Source organism: Rosa rugosa, chromosome 6 (assembly GCF_958449725.1).
Source record: "Rosa rugosa chromosome 6, drRosRugo1.1, whole genome shotgun sequence".
NCBI classification, from domain to species: Eukaryota; Viridiplantae; Streptophyta; class Magnoliopsida; order Rosales; family Rosaceae; genus Rosa; species Rosa rugosa.
This window is the reverse complement of record NC_084825.1, coordinates 48,036,458-48,059,545: the sequence shown is the minus strand read 5'-3', so window position 1 is coordinate 48,059,545 and position 23,088 is coordinate 48,036,458. Positions and strand designations below refer to the sequence as shown.

The following is a 23,088-nucleotide window of genomic DNA, read 5'->3' as shown; positions in this document are numbered from 1 at the left end:
CTGTAAGAATCAATTTAGAAACTTTCTCCCAATTTTTTTGTTTTGATTTGAAATCATGATTTTCACCTAAAACTGTGGACACACATGATTTTTTAGCCAAAAATCGCATATTCTTATTTTTTCATCAAAATCTTCTAATTGGTAAATCATGATTTTTAAGAAATTTTACAACTGACTGAACTAAAAAATTTTGACCCAACATTTTTACAATTTTTCAAATTCAAAAAATTGAAAAAATTATTTTGAAAAAAAAACAGTTCAAACTAGCTTAGGTCTGTCTCTTGGAGAACCTCATATAGAAATTATATTTACCAATAATAAGTTTATGGCATGAGAAAACTTCAATAATAAAAAAATGAGTAATGGTGATGAGAAATTGTATCCCATTGTATTTTATTTTTGAAAAGCCAGGTATTGTTTCTCAGTTGTCGTGTGTGTGTATATTTTTTGCATGTTAGGGTAAGGATCATATACCTTATAATAGAACAATACTTATCTAATCATAATTATGGATTGATATCATGATTATATCCACACCGTCAATCTCACAATCTAGATGTCGTATAATGTGGTCGCGTTCAGTTTCATATACAATCATCACATGCAGAAAATAGAGATGGAGATATATATGAATCTTCAATTCATAAACAATATTGAAAAGCAAAATATATAGTTTACTATTTTTAGGTGAGGATCCATAATTCCATATCTACATTAAGCAGCTAAGTACTAGTACTAAAAGTTGCTAGTGGATATATAATTGAATCAAATTGGGGAAAAAGTCGTTAATTAGCTGGTGGACGATGTTATGCAGGTGGATATATTTGATTAATTGATCGATGAGATTTTCTTGCAGTCAACATATACGGATGTCCACTAGTGGATAGTCGGAACTCGATCCAGGCATGGCTAATCTGTTTGTTTGGTGGAGCTCCTAAAAGTTAAAATAAAGTTGGATAAGTTTAAACTAAACAAAATGACGAACTATACATATAAATGTTATATAGGCAACCACAATGGCGATAATTAGTCAAAAAGCACATACGGATCTAGCTATTTGCATATAATTTTTGCATAAAAATGTTTGAGACAGCTAGCTCAATTGTTTTCTAACTCTAGCTCAGAGATTAATGTAAGAGAATGGATTTTGGAGAAGGTCAAATTAATTAAACATTTTGAAAAGGAATTGAAGAATATTCAAAGTTGTCATTACTCTTCTTTTAATTAAGAATATTTCAACATCTAGTTATCTTTTAAATGATAAGAGAAGGGGAGAGTAATTACCTACAAAATCTAGACTTGAACTTTCAAAAATCTAGACTTGAACTTTCTCGTCTACTTTGATATTCTTTTGACTAAAGCTAGGGAGAAATTGTGTTTATATTGGTATGTTGATGAATGATGATGAATTTCCACAAAAGGCAAAGTCAATTCCATACATTGTACCATAATTGGATATATGTAGTATCCTTCGCTCATAGTGCATGTCGAGGAAATTAATGCTCCATTGATTTAATTCAAGCACTACATTGTACCATAATTTTGCAGCAATTAAAGGTTATTGAATTTTGTTGATCACGTAGTATCTTTTGCTCATAGTGCATGTTGAGGAAATTAACGCTCCATTAATTCAAGCACTACATACTGCTCAACTATCAAATACTACCGGTTTTGCATATCTATTGGCAAATATTAAAAATGAAATTTCTTGAGAAAATAAAAGTCGTGTAAGAGCAACTCCAACAGCTTCCCCATATTTTGATTTTTCTCTACTTTAGGGAAAAATAAGCCTCTTTTGCTCCAACAGATTCCCTATAACTATCCATATTTTAGGGAAAATGAGGAAAGAGAAAACCAAATTCTCTATATTTACAGCAATCTCTAAAAATGTAAGGAAGAATATGGAGATTTTAGAGATTGTTGTAAAATAGGGAATCTGTTGGAGTTGGAGAAGAAAAAGATGCTAAAGCTTTGACTTGTGCTTCCCTATTATACAGAAATTATAGGGAATCTGTTGGAGTTGCTCTAAGAGCAACTCCAACAGCTTCCCCATATTTTGATTTTTCTCTACTTTAGGGAAAAATGAGTCTCTTTTGCTCCAACAGATTCCCTATAACTATCCCTATTTTAGGGAAAATGAGGAAAGAGAAAACAAAATTCCCTATATTTACAGCAATCTCTAAAAATTTAAGGAAGAATATGGAGATTTTAGAGATTGCTGTAAAATAGGGAATCTGTTGGAGTTGGAGCTTTTTCTTAAAGCTTTGACTTTTGTTTCCCTATTATATAAAAATTATAGGGATCGAAGTTGTTGGAATTGCTCTAAGTCGATTTTTGATATTTTAAAGTCTCGACCCGTTTGATTAGTTCATACTAAAAAATTATATAATTAAATTAAAAAATAATAATAATAAAAGGGTATGAAGGTGGCAAAGTTGTGGTTGGAAATAAAGAGAAGAGATCATTAAGCTAAACACAAAGTCCAAAGGAGGGAGGATAGCATCAAGTTGAGGATCCACTTGCGAGTCCGGCGTAAGCTCTGTGATCATCTTTCTCTGTCCGAGGAAACAAAGCCATCAAAACTAATCCAAGTGGACCGGAAAGAACCAACCCAAAGCTACAACAACACCATTATTAAACAAACCCATCATCCAAACAACTCCCTCTCTCTCCCCTCTTTCTCTCCCACCATGCCATTTTTATGATCATACTCATATATATCTCTACCCATTAACCCTAAAACCTTGTCTATAAAACATACAGCTAAAGCTCCTCTAAAGCTAGCTAAGCGAGCTAGAGCCTGATCCTGTTTGCTAAGACGGAGGAGAAATGCCTTCCTCAGTTCAACTCCAGAGAATCAGCTCTCCTAACCCAATAACAACGGCGGCCGCCGCGGCCATCAGCCACAAACAGTCCCAAGCCGTCACGCGCCAGGTCCTTCCTCTGTCCTCACGCGCCGTCAACACACCCGCCATACCGGAGTCGGTGGCCCTCCACCACGCTCACTCGGCTATGGCCTCGCCGGACCAGTGCTGCTCCGCGGTGGTGCAGACCATCGACGCGTCCGTCCCTGCCGTGTGGTCCGTGGTGCGCCGCTTCGACAACCCACAAGCCTACAAGCAGTTCCTAAAGAGCTGTCATGTCATCGGCGGGGACCCGGCCAAGGTCGGCACGCTCCGCGAGGTGCGCGTGGTGTCGGGCCTCCCCGCGGCCTCCAGCACCGAGAGGCTGGAGATTCTTGACGACGAGCGCCACGTGCTCAGCTTCAGCGTCGTCGGTGGGGACCACCGCCTGAGGAACTACCGCTCCGTCACGACACTACACGCCTCCTCAAACGGCACCGGAACCGTCGTCGTAGAGTCGTACGTCGTCGACGTGCCGGCGGGAAACACGAAAGAAGAGACCTGCGTGTTTGTGGATACCATCGTACGTTGTAACTTGCAGTCGTTGGCTCAGGTCGCCGAGAGTATGAGCAAGCCGGAATAGTTCATGATCATATTATCATATGAGATCACCAAGATTCATTCTTTTTTTGGTTTCCAATGTGAGTTGGAAATTTTGTAGATTCGTTGTAGCCTGTAGGGTTGAAATTGTCAGCGGTTTTCGTGCGGTGTTTGTGTATAGGGGTTCTGCATGTTTTATCTGTTTTCAGGACCATAGTGTTCATGTTATAATATAGTCTTCTATCATATCCCCTTCAATTTTCCTGTTTTGTGTTTTCGATCTTGGATCTTCTATCTTCTTGTTCTTGAAGAAGGGTTTGTTTGTAATTATGTAAGTTAACTACGACTAAAATGGTATTAGATTTTCCTCATGTGCTCCATTGTATTTTCTCTCTATTTCGTACACAATTTAGTTAAATTAGAATGGTCAAAGTTTGCATGAGGTTCTCTTCAACTTTGTCACCTTTGTGAGATGGAAACAACTGGCCGAATATCCTAGATATCCGTGCCTATATAAATATGCATGGTGTATAAGGAACTGTACGTACGGATATGTATTACTTGTGTGTTGAAATTCTCAAATTCATCGGTAGCAGCTGCGATAAGTACTTAATTGCCCAGTTACTATAATAATTAGTAAATAAATGGTACGCATTACGGGGTTGCATGTACTAATTTATGTACTGGTTATTTTGAGCACCCTAATTAAGAAAAGTTTTAGGTAATTAATATTCTTTTGATTATAATCGTACGTAAATGCCAATGAGAAAGCTGCTGTAAAGTGTGAAGATTCGCACGGACACCGACACTGTGCAGTGTTAAAGATAGAAGAGGCGATGATCATCATCAATGAATTAATGTGGCTTGAATATGCACATATATTGATAGAAAGATTATTCAGAGCACCGCCGTGCACTTGCACCAACATAAATAAATGGTTAGATTGCATTAAATACACTTTTTGTTTATTAAAAATAAAGTTGATAATAAATATCAAGGGTTGAGATTATTTTATAATGGTTGGGTCACTTGCATCGTCGGTGCATAGAATAATTTCCAATATTGGGAGAAATTATTACATGGGGCAAATATACTACGTAGCGGTGGAGCAGTCTAATTAAAATTTAAATTTTTTTAAGTGTATTCCGAATTTATCATTATTTATTAAAATAAAATACCCAAAACATCCTATTGTATGTTCACTAATTGAGCAGCCCTACCAGTCATGTGGTATGTTTGCCCTACGTAAGAATCTCTCTAATATTGAAGTAAGATTTGTCAAGTCAAAAGCAAGAAACTAAGGCTTAGTTTGGGATTGATTTTGAAACTGCTTTTGATCTCAAAAGCGCTTCTGATATTGTTTGGTGGTGTTTGGTAAACCATGGAGAATCAACTTCTGACCCGAAGCGCTTCTCCCAACCACCGAATTGAAGAAGCTACAATTTGTAGCTTTTGCGAGAATCAACTCTGGACGCGGAAGATTAAATGAAATTTTGATGAATATCCGAATTGTCCTCATGCTTTTCTCACTTTTACATCCTTCTCTCTCGCACTCTTCCCTCTGCAAAGATCTCGACAGCCTCATCTACAGCACCTCCGCCTCTTCCCTCTTCCTCTTCACTAAAATTCAAGAGAGCAACATCCCCCAATTTTGAAGAGGTAAAACATCTGACCCATAATCCCAAACTCTCAAAATCAATCAGCAAAGTAGACTCAGATAGTCAGACCCATCTCCATATCTCAAGAGCTCATCAACATCAAATTGAAACCCAGAAAACAATCTCAAAATTCCCAGAAAAGAAACTCATAATGGCACCTGCAAGATTAAAAGCCGACTCAAAATCCCCTTCCCATTTGGGAACAAACTCGACATAATCGATCATCACAGCATCTCACCATGGTTAAATTTCAAAACCCAAAACAAAGCATATATGCAGAATTCATGAGAGTGAAGAGAGAGAGAGTGAAAAAAAAAAGGGGAAACGAATATGGGTAAATGAAATTGAGCGAAGAAACGGAGTGGAAAGGTAGATCACAAGGAAAATTAATCAACAAGATAAAGATGAAATTGACTATGTGGCTTTTCTTCCTTCTGCCCTGATCGTTGTGGATGAGGAGAGATAATGGTCTTCTTATGTTTTTGTTTATTGTTCAATTCTTGACTTCTTGTTTCTAAGCTTATTTGATTTGATTTTTTATTTTATTTTTGGTAATTCGTTGTTTCTTTGGGCTAGTCCCAAATGCACTCCAAAAAAAAAAACCAAAAGGAAAAATCAATAGAAAAATGCACTCCAAAAAAACAAAAGGAAAAATCAATAGAAAATATAAGAAGAATTAGATGAACATAAATTTTTTTATTTAGTGGTATTTATTTGGGTATTTTCAACATTTATGTCTTTTTTAGTAATTATAAGTCATCAAAGCACTTTTTACTCATTGTTTACCAAACATTCTGAAATTGCTTTTCGTTTTCACAACACTTTCAAAAACAGTTTACCAAACACTCAGCTGCTTCTTGTCACAGCAAAATCAGAAGTGCTTGCTCTCACAGCAAATTTGAAAATGTTTCCGCTCACAGCACAGCAATCCCAAACTAAACCTAAGAAAGGAAGAACTAGTATTATCGGACTTTAGATCAATCACGTACTTTAGTCCGATGAGGCAATAATGAAGATTGAGAGGCGGAATTTTGCTCATATCGTCTAATTGTAGTGCATATTTTCGAACTTTCAACCTTTGTACAACACTTTAGAGAAGTTTTTAGACATTTTAACACATAATTTTGTAAAAACATAACATATAATTTTTGGAAACAATTGATTGTCTTCCCGTTGATTAGTTAAGCACAAAATATATAGTGCTCTCGTCCTTTCAGTTTTCTTCTCTTTTTATCCTTTAATAAACCTTGTTCATGAAGGAAATCAAATAGTTATCAATATTTGACATGATATGTGCATGAATGCATGTACATCAACTATTATCTATAGTATCATGTGATATCATTTAAGAACAACTGTTGCGTAGCTCTATTATTATTCTATATAATTTGGGTAGTATTTGGTGCCCTTTGTACTTGATTTTCGTGTGTTAAATATGTTAGCTAGCTACCATGCGGATGCAGTCAGTCCGGCAGAGTTGTCTAGCTTTTGCAATTTGCAATTTTCTTTGAAGATTGTATAAAACAGAAGAGAACATTTCAATTTCAAACTTGTAATTTACAAAAGAAAAATAATAATTAAAACGAACTAGCTAGCTATATTGGAATTTTTCCATGGAAGCGCGTGAACGCAGTGTTTGAATATTATATATATTTTTTTTTTGGTAAAGAAACCTCCTTACCACCCCAATGTTAATAAAGAAAAAATAGATACAAAAATAGAAACCCCCTTACCACCCCATGTTTGAATATTATATTATTATTTGTACAAACAGTGATTTGATTTTGGCGATTGATCGAATCAAACATGGCTAAACCAGCTAAGCTAGCTGCAAAGATTGCAACTTGACTTTGATAAGTGATATTGGGAAACAATATAATGAACAAGTTGCAAAAAATTGAGCTAGCTACCTCCTTTTATATTCTATCTTCTTCCTCGTGTACTATATGTTGCTGTGTGCAACAAGCTAGGATGGTTCTATCCATCTGCAACTTGATTAAGCAAGTTGGCAAATGGATGCAAAAATATTAATGTGTGATCCCTCACTCGTTTTGCAAGAGAATGAAATCAAAGCCATCCATTAGTCTGTACGTGTCGACCTAAGAGTTTGATTTGACTAGACCAAACAAAAAACTTGTATAATTCATTGCTGAAATTTCTTGAACCCACCGTCGACTTCTAAGGTCCAAAGGGTACCGAGATTTCTCATCAGTTGTGATCACTAGCTGCCATTTTCAAAAATTTATTAGTAAACAACATCGACTGAGTTTTCAAGATGACCATGAGCTTACGAACTAATGCTTGTAATAACTAATAACAGATCGAACGACTAACCATGTTTAGCTCCTTACTTATAATGAGTCATTCTTCTTTACAGATCAATTCAATTTGTTATGTATTATTTATAAAAGAAAATTATTTTCCTTATTAGATTATTAACTAGTAGATCTACTAGTTCATTTGTTTACTTGTTATAGTAATTAGAAGGAGTGAAAAAATGCATAAAAGGGACAAGGAATCGATTGGCCTGAGAACAATATCTAAACGGGGAAATAATGAGTCACTCTTAACCAAATTTCTAAATATTGGTATTTGTAAATATATCAGCTAATTCATATTAACAAAATATGAAAGAAAGTATAGAGTATCAGTTTAAATTTCAAAAATTAAAACTAGTTTAGATGTTGCTTAAAAATTAAAATTCGACAAAAAAATTAGTTATTTATAGATATTCAAACTCTTAGACAAATCCGAAATGGATATCATTTGTGACGCGCAACTACTATTGCAAGTGGACATAGAGCAAGGTGAAGGAACCCTAGCAGCCTAGCTAGTAGAGATTTAGTTTTAAATGAAATTTGAATATAATATGGATGGTAGTGTACGCATCTTTGCCACTATATATCACAACCCAAGCAATCAATCTTCAACATCGAACAGAATTTTCATATATATAATATTTCAACTATAAGACAATAACAAATTTCCTTACCCTAGCTACGCACACACCATTTTTTAGTAGAATCAATCAAGGATAGAAAAATTTTGCAAGAAGCTCATTCCAAGTATCATGAAGGCCAGGCAAGCACCAATACACAATCTGTATAGCTAGTAGGGTTTGCCAACTGCCCTGGACTCCATTGCTTCTTGTATATTGACGTGTGTGCGTCTCTGCGATAGCCTGAGAGTTTGGTGATGTTCAGAAGTGTAATTGGCACCTTTGGTTTGCTGAATGCCTCTCTTATTAGAGCATCTTTAATAATGCTAGCCATTTTTTAGTTAAATTTTAGCTAAAATAGCTAGAAAGTCATTTTGGCTAGCAACTTTAGAAATACGTCTGTATCAATGCTATATATTTTAGCTAATTTTGAATTTATATTATTTTTTAAATGATGATTAAAGAGTTTAAATGTTTTTATAAATTACATAAAATAACTTAAAAAAAATGTTTTAAATTATAGAGAGCCTCATCTCGCTCTCTATATTTAGGAGCGAGATAGCTAAAAGTTATAATGGAGAGCCACTTAGGAGTCTGTGGGCTTGGTCCCGGTATGTGCACTCTGTGTGCCTGGTCTGCTCTAAGTTGGTGGCGAGTTCCTTGCGTTGGCAAATGGTCGCAACCTCTTAGTGGCAGTAATATGTCTGCTCTAGGTAGGCGGTGAGTTCTTTGCTTGGTCAAATGGTCGTTGTTTCCTAGTGGCAGGGTGAAACTTAGTGTCATTGGATGTATTTTCCAGTGGCAACATGATGGGAAAGCTGTGAGTATGGAAATTATGCTATGCTGTAATCGAGTTGCAGATCGAGTTATCTTTCTGTTGTGTCACCGCTGTAAAGCAAATAGAGTCGTCTGTAGAGCGCTCTTTGCTAGTTGGTGCGTAATTGAATACAATTGTTTAGTAGAGAGTCATGATATTATTTCAGGATGTTCTCTAGGTGCCTATTGTAATCAGGGGTTTAGGCTCAATATTCCCCCATTGTATTCGCCAGTTTCATTAATCAAGCCTTGAGGGCAGCCGCACCAGCCCTTTATTCAAAAAAAATAAAAATAAAATAAAACTTTCGTTGTGGGATGTAATCACACATTCAAATTCACGGTAAAGTTTTCACTTTAGAGGTAACATCCAGAAATCTTCATTGGGTGGTATAGCTCAACATACAAGTTGCACGTGTTTACAAAGGGCTAATTTTCACATCAAAAAGCTAACAAAATAATATATAATATATAATATGGGAATTAAATTCATATTCTTCATTTTATAATTTACTCTCTAAGTATTTTTTATAACTTAATTTTTTGTCTTTAGTAACTTAATTTTGTTTTTTTTTTTTTATAAGAACTTCAATTAGAAAAAAAAATGTGATTACGAGTCAACACTTCCCTATATAATATGATTACACTAGGCACCTCCCCATTTGGTTCGCAGGAATGTCAAAATTGGAAAATGATTTATTTTCCTTTCCAGACGGATATGGAATGGAATATGTTTTGGTATTTCCATGTGAGTGTTTGGAATATTACTAGAAATTAAATTTTGGAATTAGTTTTTCATTTCTATTGTAGTGTTTGGTAAGTCATAAGAATGAAATATGAAATTATAATTTTCAATATTGCCCTCTTACTAATTAAAGTACATCAATTTATAAGGAATATTGGTGGGGAATATAAATTTTTAGAGGGATAATTAATGTAATTTTGCCTTTGACAGTGGGAAATGGAAATAGAATACCACCCCTGACTAGGTAATTCTATTCAGGCTTTATGAGGGAGTCAATTTCCAGTCAAATCTTATTTTTTATTTCATTTCCAATATTTAATTACAACCAAACGACACGTCTGAATGGAAAATGAAATTAATTCTCATTCCATACCATGATTTCCTGCCATCCAAACGGGGCATTTATATGACATAGCGCTAATTATTCACAAGGAATTAGTTATTTCCGACAAAGTGGTATCAGAACTATGTTGAGCTAGGATGTCACCTCATGCAAGTTGGAGTCCATCTCCACCTTCTCTGGTACCATTTGTTGGTGATAACAGCAAGGCTTTTTGCCCAAATCTATGTAGGGATAATATGTCACTTTCCATGGAGAGGTGGCATGCTAGTGAAAAATAGCCTTCTCTTCTTAGGATCTGTATTCTTCTCCAATCTCCACCCATCTTATTAAACTTTTCATGGCCATACGATAAGCCTCTGTGATTGGCACCTCCGCAATATTTTTCACCTCATCATCAAAGGATCCTAGCCTGAGAATTTTGTTAGTAAGTCATGTATATAGTAGGAGGAATGGGTAATTAAATAGAGAAAAGAAATTTGGATATATCGTTTAGTATGAGAAAGTTAGAATGTATATATATAGAAAATTATAAACTTCGAACTGGTCATCCACCATATGTAAGTGTTAAACACCAACATATCAACATTCTTCCAATGTTTTCCATGCTTATTGATTGATCCTTTCCTTGCAATCCTATGGGATACCCTATGGTGGAGAGCATTGCCTGAGTTTGATTCAAGCAGAAATGTTGCCCGGCCAGTAGAACTCAATCGTTGCATTGTAATCCTATAAACATTAGGAAGAAATTAAGAAAACTGAGAACTTAATAAACTATGAATGTACACCCTTGACATGAAGTAAACTGAAAGTACATGAAATGTGACCTTGGCTGTGAAAACATTTCGTGAGTCGAAAGTTTCCATGGACTTGGCATCGTCGGGGATGAGTGAGTGGAGAAGACAAACCATGGAAACATACTGACCCCGGTTTAGAGAGTCTCTAACGAACATCATCCGTTTCCCTTGTAGAGTCTTAAGCATCAAAGAGGCATTGAATCTGTGTAAAAAAAATTGTGACAAGGTTAATATTGCTCTCATGTTACCCAATTAATCCAGCATCAAGATCATAATTCCACAGGCTTTGGTAAAGAATTGCAATTTTTTCATTTTTGTTAGATTATATGCGAGTGCTAGGAAAAATGCCATAATTCCGTAAGAATATTCCATCCCTTAATTTGTCTACAACCAATAACATTTTTATCTAATCCTTTTATATATCTTTTTATGTAACAATAAGAAACAGTAAAATAGAACCAAAAAACCCTTCAAAATCTTTCAGTTCCCCAAACTTTAACACCTTCTAATAGCTATGTTCTATGTTTTTTTTTTTTTTGGTCAAGTAACTATGTTCTATGTTTAAGAAGCCTAAGTTGCGGCCGATATTAAAATATGTGTTCATAAGAATTAGCATGTTAGCACAAACACACATTTGCTATTCCAAGGCCCATTTTTATTGAAACTGTCTTGTACCATAAGCTACCCACACCGACGAAACTAAAAAACCGGCCCAATCATTTTGAAGCGTAAGGATTCTTGTTTGGATTGAGTTTAACTTTTTGGGCCAAACTTCGTCCGCCCAAATAAAATTAGACATAGTGTGTGTGTGTGATTTTTTTTTTTTTTTTTGAAATAAATTAGACAGAGTTATATGAATGAAACTACAGAATAAGGCGTCATGCATGGATGGTAAACTGACCTGGGAAGATCACAGCCGTAAGGCTGCCATCTCCATTTCTGGTAGTCCTTGTCCGGCCGTCCATGTTCTCGGCAAGTCAACTGTGGCTGAATGTACGGACACTCCGATTCTTGGTAATGCAGCCGAGTCAACTCGTCCCAAACCTTTGGAAATGTCACACCCTTCTTCCTCCATAGTCTTCTTAGCCAATGGAGGCTCCTCCCTAGTCTTAGCCAATGGAGGCTTCTCCCTCCTGATCCTATCTAACCCCAAAACACACAAAAAACCCAACTCAGTTTAACGTAATACCTATAACCGATTAGAACTGACCGAGTGACAGCCCTAACAATTCTCGTTTGTATGTCACTTTCATGAAAGAAAAAAAATTTGACTAGGTGGAATTATTTGGTTTGAGTAGTACTGATCAATCACCAGTACGTTGTGCTGATGAGTCCACGGAGGTTGAAGCTGCCGGGGCCGAGTTGGAGCTGTGGGGTGAAGTTGTACATAAGGTCCTGACGGTATGGCCAAGAACAAGAAGAGAATGAGAGTGAGAAAGGTGAACAGTGAAAGAGGAGGAGAAGAAGACAATAGTGGTGGTGGCTTCATATTTTGCATGAAATGTAACGACTGGGAAGAGGTTATCCTGGGGTTTAAGGTTTATGACTGAAATGTTGTTTTCCGATGAATTTACGACTGAATTTGAAGGACTTGATTTGTAATTGGATGTGGAGAGGACAACCGACCCGATACTTTTCAATTTTCATAGATGTTGAATTAATATTCGACTTTGATCTTGATGTTTGTTCGATTTTCATTTAGGAAAATTTCTAGTCAAATTAGTACCAAACTTTCTATTTGTGCAATCACTAAATAAACTACCAGATTAGGTTGAAACAGAAAAGAAAATTCTTATGAGGGTACTGTCTGATGGATGATGATGTGCAAAGTTCAGAGGTCATCTTCACAAGAATCACAAAAGAACTTCAAAGGCCTTAATCACATTTAGCAAAAAATTTCATTTCATATACGATCGTCAAAATACATCAATCAGTTTCCTCCTATGGCCATTCCCCACCTTTTTTTCCCATGAAAATCACTATCAAATTTACACAGCTTCTCTTTGTCTTCCCAATCACATGTTTTATGGTTAATTTTAACCATTCTATTGCAATGTTTCCTTTTTCTTTTTTCTCCTTTCTTTTCTTTTACAAGGATCAAGGATAGAACATTTTGGCAAAGAGAAGCTCATTCCAAGTATCCTGCAGACCAGGCAAACACCAATGAACACAATCTGCATAGCTAACAGGGTTTGCTAATTGCTCTGGAGTCAATGGACTCCACTGCTTCTTGTAGATTGACGTGTGTGCATCTTTGCGATAACTCGAGAGCTGGGTGATGTTGAGGAATGAAATGGGCACCTTTGACTTCCTGAATTCTTCTCCTATTACCTCCATTATATTTTTCCGGGAATCTGAACCCCAATAGTTAGGATCTTCGATCAAACTAGTTTGATTGTAACAGTTCCCGTTTGGTTCACCTCCCCAGTCAATACTCCTGCCAAAGCACTTCAAATATTAGGCCTCCACCTTTGTACAAACTTCAACTACAACTTTCCATTCTAAGAAAATTTACTTTACATTGAATTTACCAAGTGATCACCACAACTTGGCAAACTATGTGTATGCACTTGCAAGAATGAGAATAAATATAGAGGTTAAAAAAATCATGGTAATTTGACTCACTTTCCATGGGAAGGTGACATGCTGGTGAAAAAGACCCTTGTCTTATTGCGGTCCATGTTCCTCCGCACCCATCTTAGCATACTTTTCATTGCCATACGATAAGCCTCCGCGGTTGGCACCTCCACAATATCTTTCACCTCATCTTCGAAAGACCCTTGCCTGGAAAAATAAAACTCAAGCTATTAGACATTTGTTGATTATAGAGATAGTTTACGAATTTCCTTAATATTATTATTTCTTAATAATTTGATAGGAAGGAGTAAAGAATATACAAGATCTTAAATTTCTGGCCGGTCATCCACCACAGATAGGTATTGAACACCAATACATCAACCCCCTTCCAGTGTTTGCCATGGTAATTCATGGACCCTTTCCTGACAAGCCTATCCGATATCCTATGGTTGACAGCATTATCCGAGTTCGACTCAAGAAGAAATGGCGCCCAATAGAACTCAATTGTGGCATTGTAATCCTGAAGTTTGTGATGAAAAATCAATCAAGTAAGATCGATGTGAATGTACATATGACCAGTAATTAGTAAGCAGAAAATAAAAATCCAGTGAAATGTCACCTTGGCTGTGAAAACAGTTCGTGAATCTGAGTCGAAGGTTTCCATGGATTTGGCTTCATCGGGAATAAGGGAGTGGAGAAGACAAATCATAGAAACATACTGACCCCTGTTCAGAGAATCTCCCACAAACATCATCCGCTTCCCTCGTAGAGTCTCCAGCATTAAAGTAGCATTGAAGCTGTAAAATTTGGTACAAGCTTTTAACATATGAAGAGTTATTTGAACATAAGAATCAAACATCCTAGATAGTAAATTTGCACATTACACTTGTATTATACTACATTACTACTAGATAAAAAAAAAAATTCCAAAAATAATCCCATGTGTTTTTCATAAACCTTCTAAAGAGTGGAAAAACACGAAATTTGTAATCAGAACATGAGCGTATTATACACAGACAATTACACATAGTTTCAAATCAAAATGTCCGAATTATATTCATACGTAACTACTTATATTAACTATATACATCATGTATGTCAAGGACCCCATATGTTATACCAAAATCCCTAATGCCAAAATGCACATGTAGTATGGACCCATACGAAAATCCCAAAAATTATGGGCACAAAACATAAAATCAAATATTTGAAGGGGCTCTTTTATAATTTGTCCCGCACAAGGACAGATGTAAAATAGGATCATCAACTCTCTTCCAGAACATAAAATGCAGCTCACATATTTGACTTGAACTAGAAGAGATCGTGCAAAAAGGACACGTGTCCCCCTACCCACGACTTGCAGGCCGGCCTCCCAGCCGGTCCGGGTTGCAAAAACCGCTCTGGCATGTTAACGACAAAGCCAAAACGCTGTCGTTTTATGAACCAAGGAAGACACTAACACAGGAACCCAACAAATCTCTAGTCTTTGGTTTTGTCGGTGTGAAGAAACAACAGGAAAGTCCGAGTCTTTAACCCAAAAAGACTCCGACTTTCTTAAAAATGCGTTTCTACATTAAACGCGTTTGGATTTGGCTAATCTCTGAGATCTAGAAAACGCTTTACTACTGACCTGGGAAGATCACAGCCGTCCGGCTGCCACCGCCATTTCTGGTAGTCCTTATCCGGCCGTCCGTGTTCTTGGCAAGTCAGCTGTGGCTGGATGTAGGGACACTCCGATTCCTCGTAAAGCGGCCGATTCGACTCGTCCCAAACCCATCTTCCGGTGAAGATGTCGCACTCCGGATCAGTCTTCCCGATGGAGAACGGCAGCTTCTGCCTCTTGATCTTCCCTAGGCCCACAAAACAAAACAACCCAAGTCAGTTGAACCACTGAAACCGCTGTTTCTGGGGTCGGAAAATCTTCAGCTGAACTCGGTGAGTTGACTCACCGGGTTTGACGACGAGATGGTCGGAGAAGGCGGCGGCGGGTTCGAGTTGCCGGCTGAAAATGCACATGAGGTCCTCGCCGTAGAGGACGGCGACGAAGAGAATGAAGGCGAGGAGGGTGAAGAGGTAGGGAGAGAGGCGAGCTTTACGCAAAACGGAGAAGGAAGAAGAGGAAGAGAATGGGGGTGACTTCATTTTGTGCATGTAGAAATAGAATTTTATTTGTATGAATGTGAGCTTAATTTGTATGGGGTTTATGAAGCTCAAAATTTGAGCATCATGGTCTTATATGTGTGGAATGAATGGAACAACTATTTGGGAAGGAGATTATTATATGGAAAACTTTAGAGGGTCTTTGATAAAAGTTGATTAAACATTAAACTAATGTTGGTGGCAAGCGACCAAGCGTGAAACTTTAGCTGGGTTTTTGAGGAAGACGAAGACGATCATTACCCTCTTGAGAAAGTTTCTTAGGCTTTTTTTTTTCCTTGTAATTTAAGTTATTGTATAATTTGTCTTTGAAGAAAAATAATCTCAAGGTGATACCAATGCTTTAGTTGAAATTTTCAGATCCGCGACCCTATGATTATTTTTGGAACGGATCGTTTCTAACCCGATTCAAAACGTCACGACCTAAACCATTACACATATTCTACCCCGATTTAAATACATCACGACCTAAATAATTACACATATTTTACTGGTTATATCTCACATAACTTTGCTAAGAAATTTTTTTTTCTTCCAATTTTTTAAGGTTCTTTTATATCATAATCAAATTCCAAAAATGCTTGCAACGTTTCTCTCATTCGAAAATCTCATGATCAAATTTGAAGGTTATATGCAAAAATGAATTGTTTCGAACATATGAGGAAATTGATGAAATCTGAGGAAGATTGAAAGCAGATTGTTGGTAAAATTTCGCTTCAGTTGCATCGAGCTCAGGCTCTTTTGTGTTTGGACATTCATCTATCCAACTACCATGTTTGGTCCAAAAAGTAACTTTTTTTTTTTTCTAAGAAGTGGGTAGTGAAAAGTGAGTGATAATGATACATGAGAATGGGGAAGGGCTATAAATGTGGCTTGGCTTCTAAGGTAAGTGAAGCATTGCAAATCATTCTCAGTCTGCACTTCCTTATCATGACACCAACAAAAGGGAAAGGGAAAGAAGTGAGAGATGAAGCAAAGATTAAGTATATGATATATAATCATAGAGGCGGTTTAGTTTAGGTAAAGGTTGGTAAAAAATTGGGTAACATCTCAGCCTCATAGTAGTTGGCATTGACCGATAATTACCCAAGCTGCCAAGCACAACAATACAAGTATACAACAATGACGCAGATGTGCTTAGCTGACAATCAGAACAAACAATAGTGACCCAACAACCAAATTCACTTGACAAATCCATTATTGTCCAACTAAATAATAATTTAATCCTTGTTAGATGCTTCAATAACTACAATAATTTAGGGAAATTAACCACATAATTTAGGGGAGCACCAAGTTCCTCTACTCATCCATCAACTCTACCACAAGAACTCTCTCATTCAAGTGCTATTAGGATAGGGGTGAGACTGTGAGAGCGTGATAGATCCTGAGCTCAAAGTGGGTTTACACCAGAAAGAATAACTTATTACATGCAATCCCAGATACTAATGGTCGAACCACAGTGAATTATAACAAGCAAACGGTCAAATCTAGAGCTCAAAGCATTGGTTCAACAGCTCAGATGTGTGAGCAGAGATTGTGGTGACTCACATGTCTGGATATTCTCTGGCTCCAAAGTTTGAGCTCTAGATTAAATGTTTAACACTAACCACACCAAGACCTATATCTCACCACAGATATAAGATCACAGCAAAAACAATTTCATAGTATTATTGCTAGGTGAAAAACAAATGCATGGCTTGACACAAAATTATGAAGTTGGACCATCTTCATGCCAGAAAAGCTCACAATAATTACTCTTAAACATTAGTATTCTTTCCCACTGGCCAAAAAAGAAACATTAATGTTCTCCACCATTAACAACCCCTCCCCCAGCAAAAGCTGAGAAAAAGAAAAGAAAAGTTTCTGTAATCTTCATAAGACACATTATAAAAGTTGACAATGTAATATTACATACCTGAGATTGAAGAGCCAGAGAGTGCAGAGTATTCAAAATCAGATAATCACAATGAGGCAGACAAGATGAGGATGCATGTACTTCATTCATCTAACAGTTCGGGCAAGGAATCATCACTCATGATCTTATACCTTCTGACACCTAACCAGCAGTGCTGCTTGCTGATGCTTTTCAATGAACCTCCACAATGTGGTTCGCCAGCAACATCCCAATCAGTAATAAAATACTTGCAGATCAGGTAAGCCTTGTATAGTTTCAATTCATTATTGTTTCATTTTGAAAAATAGAATGAAGAAAGAAAATATAACCTGTCTATAGGAACCAGTGAATTATGCTTTTATAACCCAGAGGCATTTAATGCTAGTTAGGATATCCAAAATCACACTATACTAACAGGCACTCTAATAGGAACTTTTTTCTGTATATACCAAACCACAACTGTTCCAGCCAATCCAGGAGATCTCGCTGAAGCATTCATCTACATGCATGTGCATATGTTCCTACTAGAATACAATCAAACACCCTCCCCCACTAAATCACCACCCTAACCTAACTGCTCAGCTGTGACAACACCCAGCCACATAATTGGATGAAAGATACATATCAAGGTATCCAGATTATGGTTTTGGTACATTAGTCCAAAATCCAATCAAAATTTGGTGAAAACATAAATCTAGAATGTCCACTATGAACCTAGAGCTCGCTCTCCAGTATCTTCATCTTTCTAAACATGTGAATCAGATTCCATCAATTCAAAAAACAGCAATAAGCTGAATACTAACCAACAATAAATAAGACAAAGAAGAAAATATGCTCGCTCCACACTCAAGTTCTAGTCATACAATGCAAAACATGTAACCAACCAAGATACTGCATGATTCTCAAAATCTTAAAGTTTTCATTACTCAATTTCATCTATGATATCAAAATCTGTGTGTAAACAATACATTGAAAATGAGCACCTATTCCACCCCATTGATGAGGTCTCTCCTTCAGGAGAAAAAAGAAAAAAGAGAAAGCCGAACACTTAAGTGAGATGGCAAGAGCACCTTTTACATTATGGTGCTGTAAAGCTTATGTGGTAGCTTTGACTAGGCCGTTGTGTGCATAACAATTTTCTCTTGTTCGCTGAATGTTGATGTCGAAGTACAGATAAAATGAACTTCACTAGCTTAACCTAGAACAAAATCTTAAAGCTCGCTCAGAAGTTGACAGGAGAATAGGAGCTTCGATAACCTTGAGAAGATCCCCTAAATTTGTGCAATAAAGAAGCAGACACACTCTGGAATCAAAAGGAAAGAAGTGGTCAGTCGTTAAACTAGAACGCTTGAGAAAGGCACACTAATTGCTTAGGAGTTTATATCCGTGAGACAGCAATGAAGTACAGAACAAAGAGCAAGATAAAACAGTTTACATAATAGAATACCTGTGCTTGATGAGGTAAGCCAGTCCAAAAGTCCAGATTTGGTATAATCTGAAACAAAGAGGAACAACACATCAGAATTTAATGATAATGGTTTACACCAACCAAAATGATGGATGCTTTCCCAGACTAAAAGTAATGAGTATAATTTCCTCTACTGCAACGTGATGTAACATGTCATAATCAGTTTTGGAATCTGACTGAAAAGATGATAGACAGGAAATCATAATTTGCTAAGCAGTACGCTGCATCTCATATTTGCTAAAAGTAAGATAATAGTTGTACAGTTTGAACCCAGCATGAGATGAGCATATGTGGCTCAAAGCCCTAAACCCCAAACCCTAAACACAGGCCCTAAGGATAATATGGTTTGATTCTCTTTCCATCAACATATCCTGTCATGGCTTATTTACTGGTATCAAACACCATCATGTTAACTATGCCTAATCTGTGATCACCATTTTACTTGACTCATTGACATAATCAGTTCTCCCTCGCATGGATTATAAGAAAACTCAAACTCCATCTCATGACAATTAACAGCAAATAAATGAAGGGATGCATTTTTTCAAAATAAAAAATAAAAAATGAAGGTATGCATAAAACAATTCCAGATATATATCAAGTATAATTAAACCATCTGCTGGCTGCATGGAAGAAGCAGATCAATGGAGTTAGAAGACATACATCTATTCCACGAACTCCAAGACTGTAATATCGATAAACTGCACCAGCCAACAGATACACTCCAAAAAGGCACAAGACTCTGAAATTAATTGAATTATAAGTCAATAAAGATGGCAAAAAAGAACTCTAAGAATCAAGCATAAAAAATATCATTTCTAAGGTAGCAACTTGCCAGAAAATAAGTGACTCTTACATTATTAGAAAGGTGGCAAACCAGCCCCATCCTTTGCCACTAACATGTACAATCTTGGCACAGCCAGAAGGATGCTTCAGCACTGTACCCTGTCAGATAGAGAAGATTATGAGATGAAAACTATATGAATCATGCATACAATCACTACACATTTCCAAAGTTTCAATGCTTCATGACACAAACATTTTGAAATACACTATCACTATAAAACACTATTGCTTTCATAAATCACAAGCCTTTCAGCGCCTGCTGGAGATACATGGTGTAAAGTTCATGGAATATGGAGAATATTTCCTTACTCTCATGGACAACTCATGACATACATTTACTTCAATTAATCTTAAGATAAATCAATAACCACAAGCCTTAAACAGTCAACTAATAGAAAAGATCGCTGTGCATTAGTTATGGCCATAGATTTTGCACACCAGTCGAAGTCCCAACACACATGCAGGATCTGGCATTGCTTTTGTCACCAAATTGGTATTTAACCCAATCTTATATAATATTAAACAATAAGCATTGAGGCACTTACATAGTTACATGTCCCTGTTTTCTCCAACGAATATGGTCCCTGCAAAATAAAAAGATTAGAAACTAGACCATGAACCAGGCATGTAAGAAATTTTTTCAACCTACAGACATTATTGGGTACAAAGTCTTGCCTGAAATCCATAAGGATCACAAATTACAGACACAGAGAGTGAACAATTTTCATTTAGGCCATTACTTGACATCTTAACAATGACACCAATGTGAGGATTGTTCTTATCTGCATATTGGGACAACAAGAAAATGATTAATCTTCTGGAATTATTCATGAAGGACAAAAAGCATGCATATCCAGACATATCTTGTGCAATGCCATGTTTGAGTTACAGTAATGACTGTTGATCAATTTGGAATCTTAGGAAGGTACTGAGAAAATAAATAGATGAAAATTCACCAATTATGTTAATGTCCATGCTCGAGGCACGCCCAATGTTAGTGCAAACATCATAACCTGTAGTCACAACAGAATTCATTTAGAGGAAAATACAGAATTCTAACATAGAATAGTTGTGGTCCAAACTAGATAAGAAAGGCCAGTCATGATGCTGCTTTGTTAGAAATTAAAAAGGGAGCAGCAGGGCCAGCACAGTTAGAGTCTCCATAAGGGGTTAGCATTCCTTTATAAACATAGTGGATACAACATTAATGATATGAAACCTTAGACAATATATACCTCCTGTGTTTTTTGCTACAAGAGCACTACAACCCATGCCACAGTGTGATGGGCCACCACAATCCTGCAATGCTCAATAAGATAATCAAATGAACAAGATATTTTATAGAAATTTGTGATGCATGTAAAACTACTATCTTTTTCCTTATAAGTGAAATTGGAACAACAGGCTACCCAACCTAAATGCAACCCCGATCAAGGGTTTCTATATGAATATAACTATCCAGGTCAATTCAAACTAATCGTCTATTAAAGTCTTATATGCTTTAGGCGCTTGATGCTATAACAATAACATGATTAACATTAGTATCTATTCTTCTCAATCGCCCACCCTGTTATGCTAGTTTTAGATTTTACCTCTTAGAAATAACTTGGCCTCTAGTTCTTTTAGCTAGCATGAGTTAGAGAGCACAAACAACTCCATTACAGGTCAAAATATGAGGAAATAATATTCCCACCAAGTAAATAATTGCAAGCATTTCAAATTACAACAATATAATTGCCTTCTCTATTAAAATAGACAGAGTAATAGCATGGAAGTTGAGAAATCTACCGAGCAATCAACACATCTAGGTGGGTCGTGATTGAAAATCATTCCATCGCAAAGCTGGTCCACACAATCAAAGAAGAGAAACTCAATAATGAATCTAGTTGCAATAAAAAATAAAGCCTATAACTGCTTGTATAAAGACCATAGTTAAACATTAATCTCTGTTCAGCATAAGAACAATGGATGGACCTAGTCATAATGTTTGAACTTCACTCTACAGTCTACAGTATCTTGAGTCTCTTTTTAACCTCGTAATGATGAAGGACAATGGTTCATGTTCAGTAATCCAAAACAACAGACCATATCATTCACTTTTACTTTACGAGTAAGAAGTTATACTTAAATGCATCTTAACAACATGATTGTGGTCATAAGAAAGAAAGATCAGTTGAAAAACAAAGGTGTGACCTGATAGAGCGAACCTGAAACCAGATCACAGTCTTATTTCCTACGACCTTGTAGAACCTGCAGTGGTGAAAGCCAAGGAAAACAAAAGGCTCATTTATATTAGAAGCCGACGGCATTCACCAAAGTGTATCAGAATACCACTACACAACACATTTTGCCTTTACTGTATATGACTAAAACAGCACTCCTGTTCATAACTCCGTTAAATCATAATGTTTCCATATAAGTGATATAACTATCACTGTTGTAGGCTTCCCAAAACTAAACTGAATTATAGGTAAATAAATCGGAACATAAAAATGCATTGCCAATCAAAATTTCAAGAGCCTCAAAATAGAAACCGAAACAAGAATAAAAATAATTGCAGAATTAGAAGGGAGAGTACCCATCTTCGCTTCGAACTCCGTGAGGGTACAAGGGCATGGGAGTATCCAAACTGAAGTCGTAGAGCTTGTAATCGTCAACAAAACTGAAATGGCAGTTGGCAGAGAGCGGGTCAACCGGGTGCAGAATCGTCAAGGCGACTACAACCCATTTTAGATAATCGCCTCGGAACACCATACTTGGCCACCAAGCTCACACCGGTGGATTAAAATCTCATCAGTGTTGTCTAGTTTTTGTTGCAGAGATGCATGCTGGGTATGGACTGGAAATGAAGTGGTCCGTGTGTTGGGGAGAGACTGGGAGTGTCAAAACCGACATTCGGCAAGGCCCGTTTCAATGCACACATGGCGTGTCGTTCTAGGACGACTAGGAGTATGGCTCGATACGGCTTGAGTTAAGCTCGTCTTCAGTTTTGGACCGAGTTTGAACTCAATATTAAATTTCATATAGAGAATGAAATCTTTTTTTTTAGATTCTCGACAACAATGTAACTCTCACCCGATCGTGATGTGTGTGAGATTTAAACTCATGACCTTCATGGTGTTAGTTAAACAAGCTAACCAATAGGCCACGACTTACCGAAATGAAAAATGAAACTTACAATCTCATGTTCGTAAAAATGAAAAATTAGTTTAACTTGAATTCATACATTTGGATCGTAGATCTTATGAACAAACCTTATATATTCGGTTCATAAATTATAATATATTTACACTATTATCTCACAAGAGTAGCTTTTGGTGTTAGCGATAGTAGTTTTGTTCCTACTTGGTAAAAGCTTTTGGTTTTTGTGAGAGTAGGTTTTATGTTAGTTAGTATAGTTTTTTTTTGCTTG

The 23,088-nt window shown here is 36.6% G+C and overlaps 3 protein-coding genes, 1 long non-coding RNA gene and 1 pseudogene across 5 annotated transcripts; 1 reads left to right on the top strand and 4 right to left on the bottom strand.

Annotated features, from left to right (window-relative positions):
• The first annotated feature begins 2,487 nt into the window (after positions 1 to 2,487).
• LOC133718057 (abscisic acid receptor PYL4-like) lies at positions 2,488 to 3,814 on the top strand. The gene has a single exon (XM_062144853.1). It carries the CDS (start codon positions 2,830 to 2,832, stop codon positions 3,484 to 3,486), a length of 657 nt encoding a protein of 218 aa, XP_062000837.1. The 5' UTR covers positions 2,488 to 2,829; the 3' UTR covers positions 3,487 to 3,814.
• A 748-nt stretch (positions 3,815 to 4,562) lies between these two features.
• On the bottom strand, positions 4,563 to 5,598 carry LOC133718058 (uncharacterized). Its single transcript, XR_009850081.1, has 2 exons — positions 5,340 to 5,598; positions 4,563 to 5,259 (listed from the first exon to the last, which is right to left on the bottom strand). It is a non-coding gene; the product is annotated as an uncharacterized LOC133718058 (long non-coding RNA).
• A 4,581-nt stretch (positions 5,599 to 10,179) lies between these two features.
• On the bottom strand, positions 10,180 to 12,123 carry LOC133716910 (protein trichome birefringence-like 33; annotated as a pseudogene).
• Positions 12,124 to 12,505: 382 nt separating this feature from the next.
• Positions 12,506 to 15,802, bottom strand: LOC133718462 (protein trichome birefringence-like 33). 2 transcript variants are annotated; one of them, XM_062145313.1, is made up of 6 exons: positions 15,209 to 15,802; positions 14,942 to 15,148; positions 13,931 to 14,108; positions 13,632 to 13,831; positions 13,360 to 13,518; positions 12,506 to 13,171 (listed from the first exon to the last, which is right to left on the bottom strand). In XM_062145313.1, exons 1-6 carry the CDS (start codon positions 15,460 to 15,462, stop codon positions 12,832 to 12,834), a joined length of 1,338 nt encoding a protein of 445 aa, XP_062001297.1. In that variant the 5' UTR covers positions 15,463 to 15,802; the 3' UTR covers positions 12,506 to 12,831. The 2 variants fall into 2 exon arrangements, with proteins under 2 accessions (XP_062001297.1, XP_062001296.1); XM_062145312.1 differs by having other exon boundaries at positions 14,942 to 15,161; positions 15,261 to 15,795.
• A 2,456-nt stretch (positions 15,803 to 18,258) lies between these two features.
• On the bottom strand, positions 18,259 to 22,799 carry LOC133718463 (uncharacterized). Its single transcript, XM_062145314.1, has 11 exons — positions 22,255 to 22,799; positions 21,884 to 21,926; positions 21,465 to 21,518; positions 20,912 to 20,975; positions 20,633 to 20,689; positions 20,352 to 20,458; positions 20,222 to 20,260; positions 19,687 to 19,775; positions 19,494 to 19,572; positions 18,810 to 18,857; positions 18,259 to 18,665 (listed from the first exon to the last, which is right to left on the bottom strand). Exons 1-11 carry the CDS (start codon positions 22,428 to 22,430, stop codon positions 18,585 to 18,587), a joined length of 837 nt encoding a protein of 278 aa, XP_062001298.1. The 5' UTR covers positions 22,431 to 22,799; the 3' UTR covers positions 18,259 to 18,584.
• Positions 22,800 to 23,088: the final 289 nt, after the last annotated feature.

Coding starts and splice junctions, on each gene's coding strand:
- LOC133718057 (XM_062144853.1), top strand. CDS start 2,830: ATGCCTTCCTCAGTTCAACTCCAGAGAATCAGCTCTCCTAACCCAATA.
- LOC133718462 (XM_062145313.1), bottom strand. CDS start 15,462: ATGCACAAAATGAAGTCACCCCCATTCTCTTCCTCTTCTTCCTTCTCC. Junction 13,519..13,631: donor GGCCAGAAATTTAAGATCTT/GTATATTCTTTA, acceptor TTATTTTTCCAG/GCAAGGGTCTTTCGAAGATG. Junction 13,172..13,359: donor ATGTCACCTTCCCATGGAAA/GTGAGTCAAATT, acceptor GTGCTTTGGCAG/GAGTATTGACTGGGGAGGTG.
- LOC133718463 (XM_062145314.1), bottom strand. CDS start 22,430: ATGGTGTTCCGAGGCGATTATCTAAAATGGGTTGTAGTCGCCTTGACG. Junction 21,927..22,254: donor GGAGTTCGAAGCGAAGATGG/GTACTCTCCCTT, acceptor TCACCACTGCAG/GTTCTACAAGGTCGTAGGAA. Junction 18,666..18,809: donor GCTTACCTCATCAAGCACAG/GTATTCTATTAT, acceptor TTTTGATTCCAG/AGTGTGTCTGCTTCTTTATT.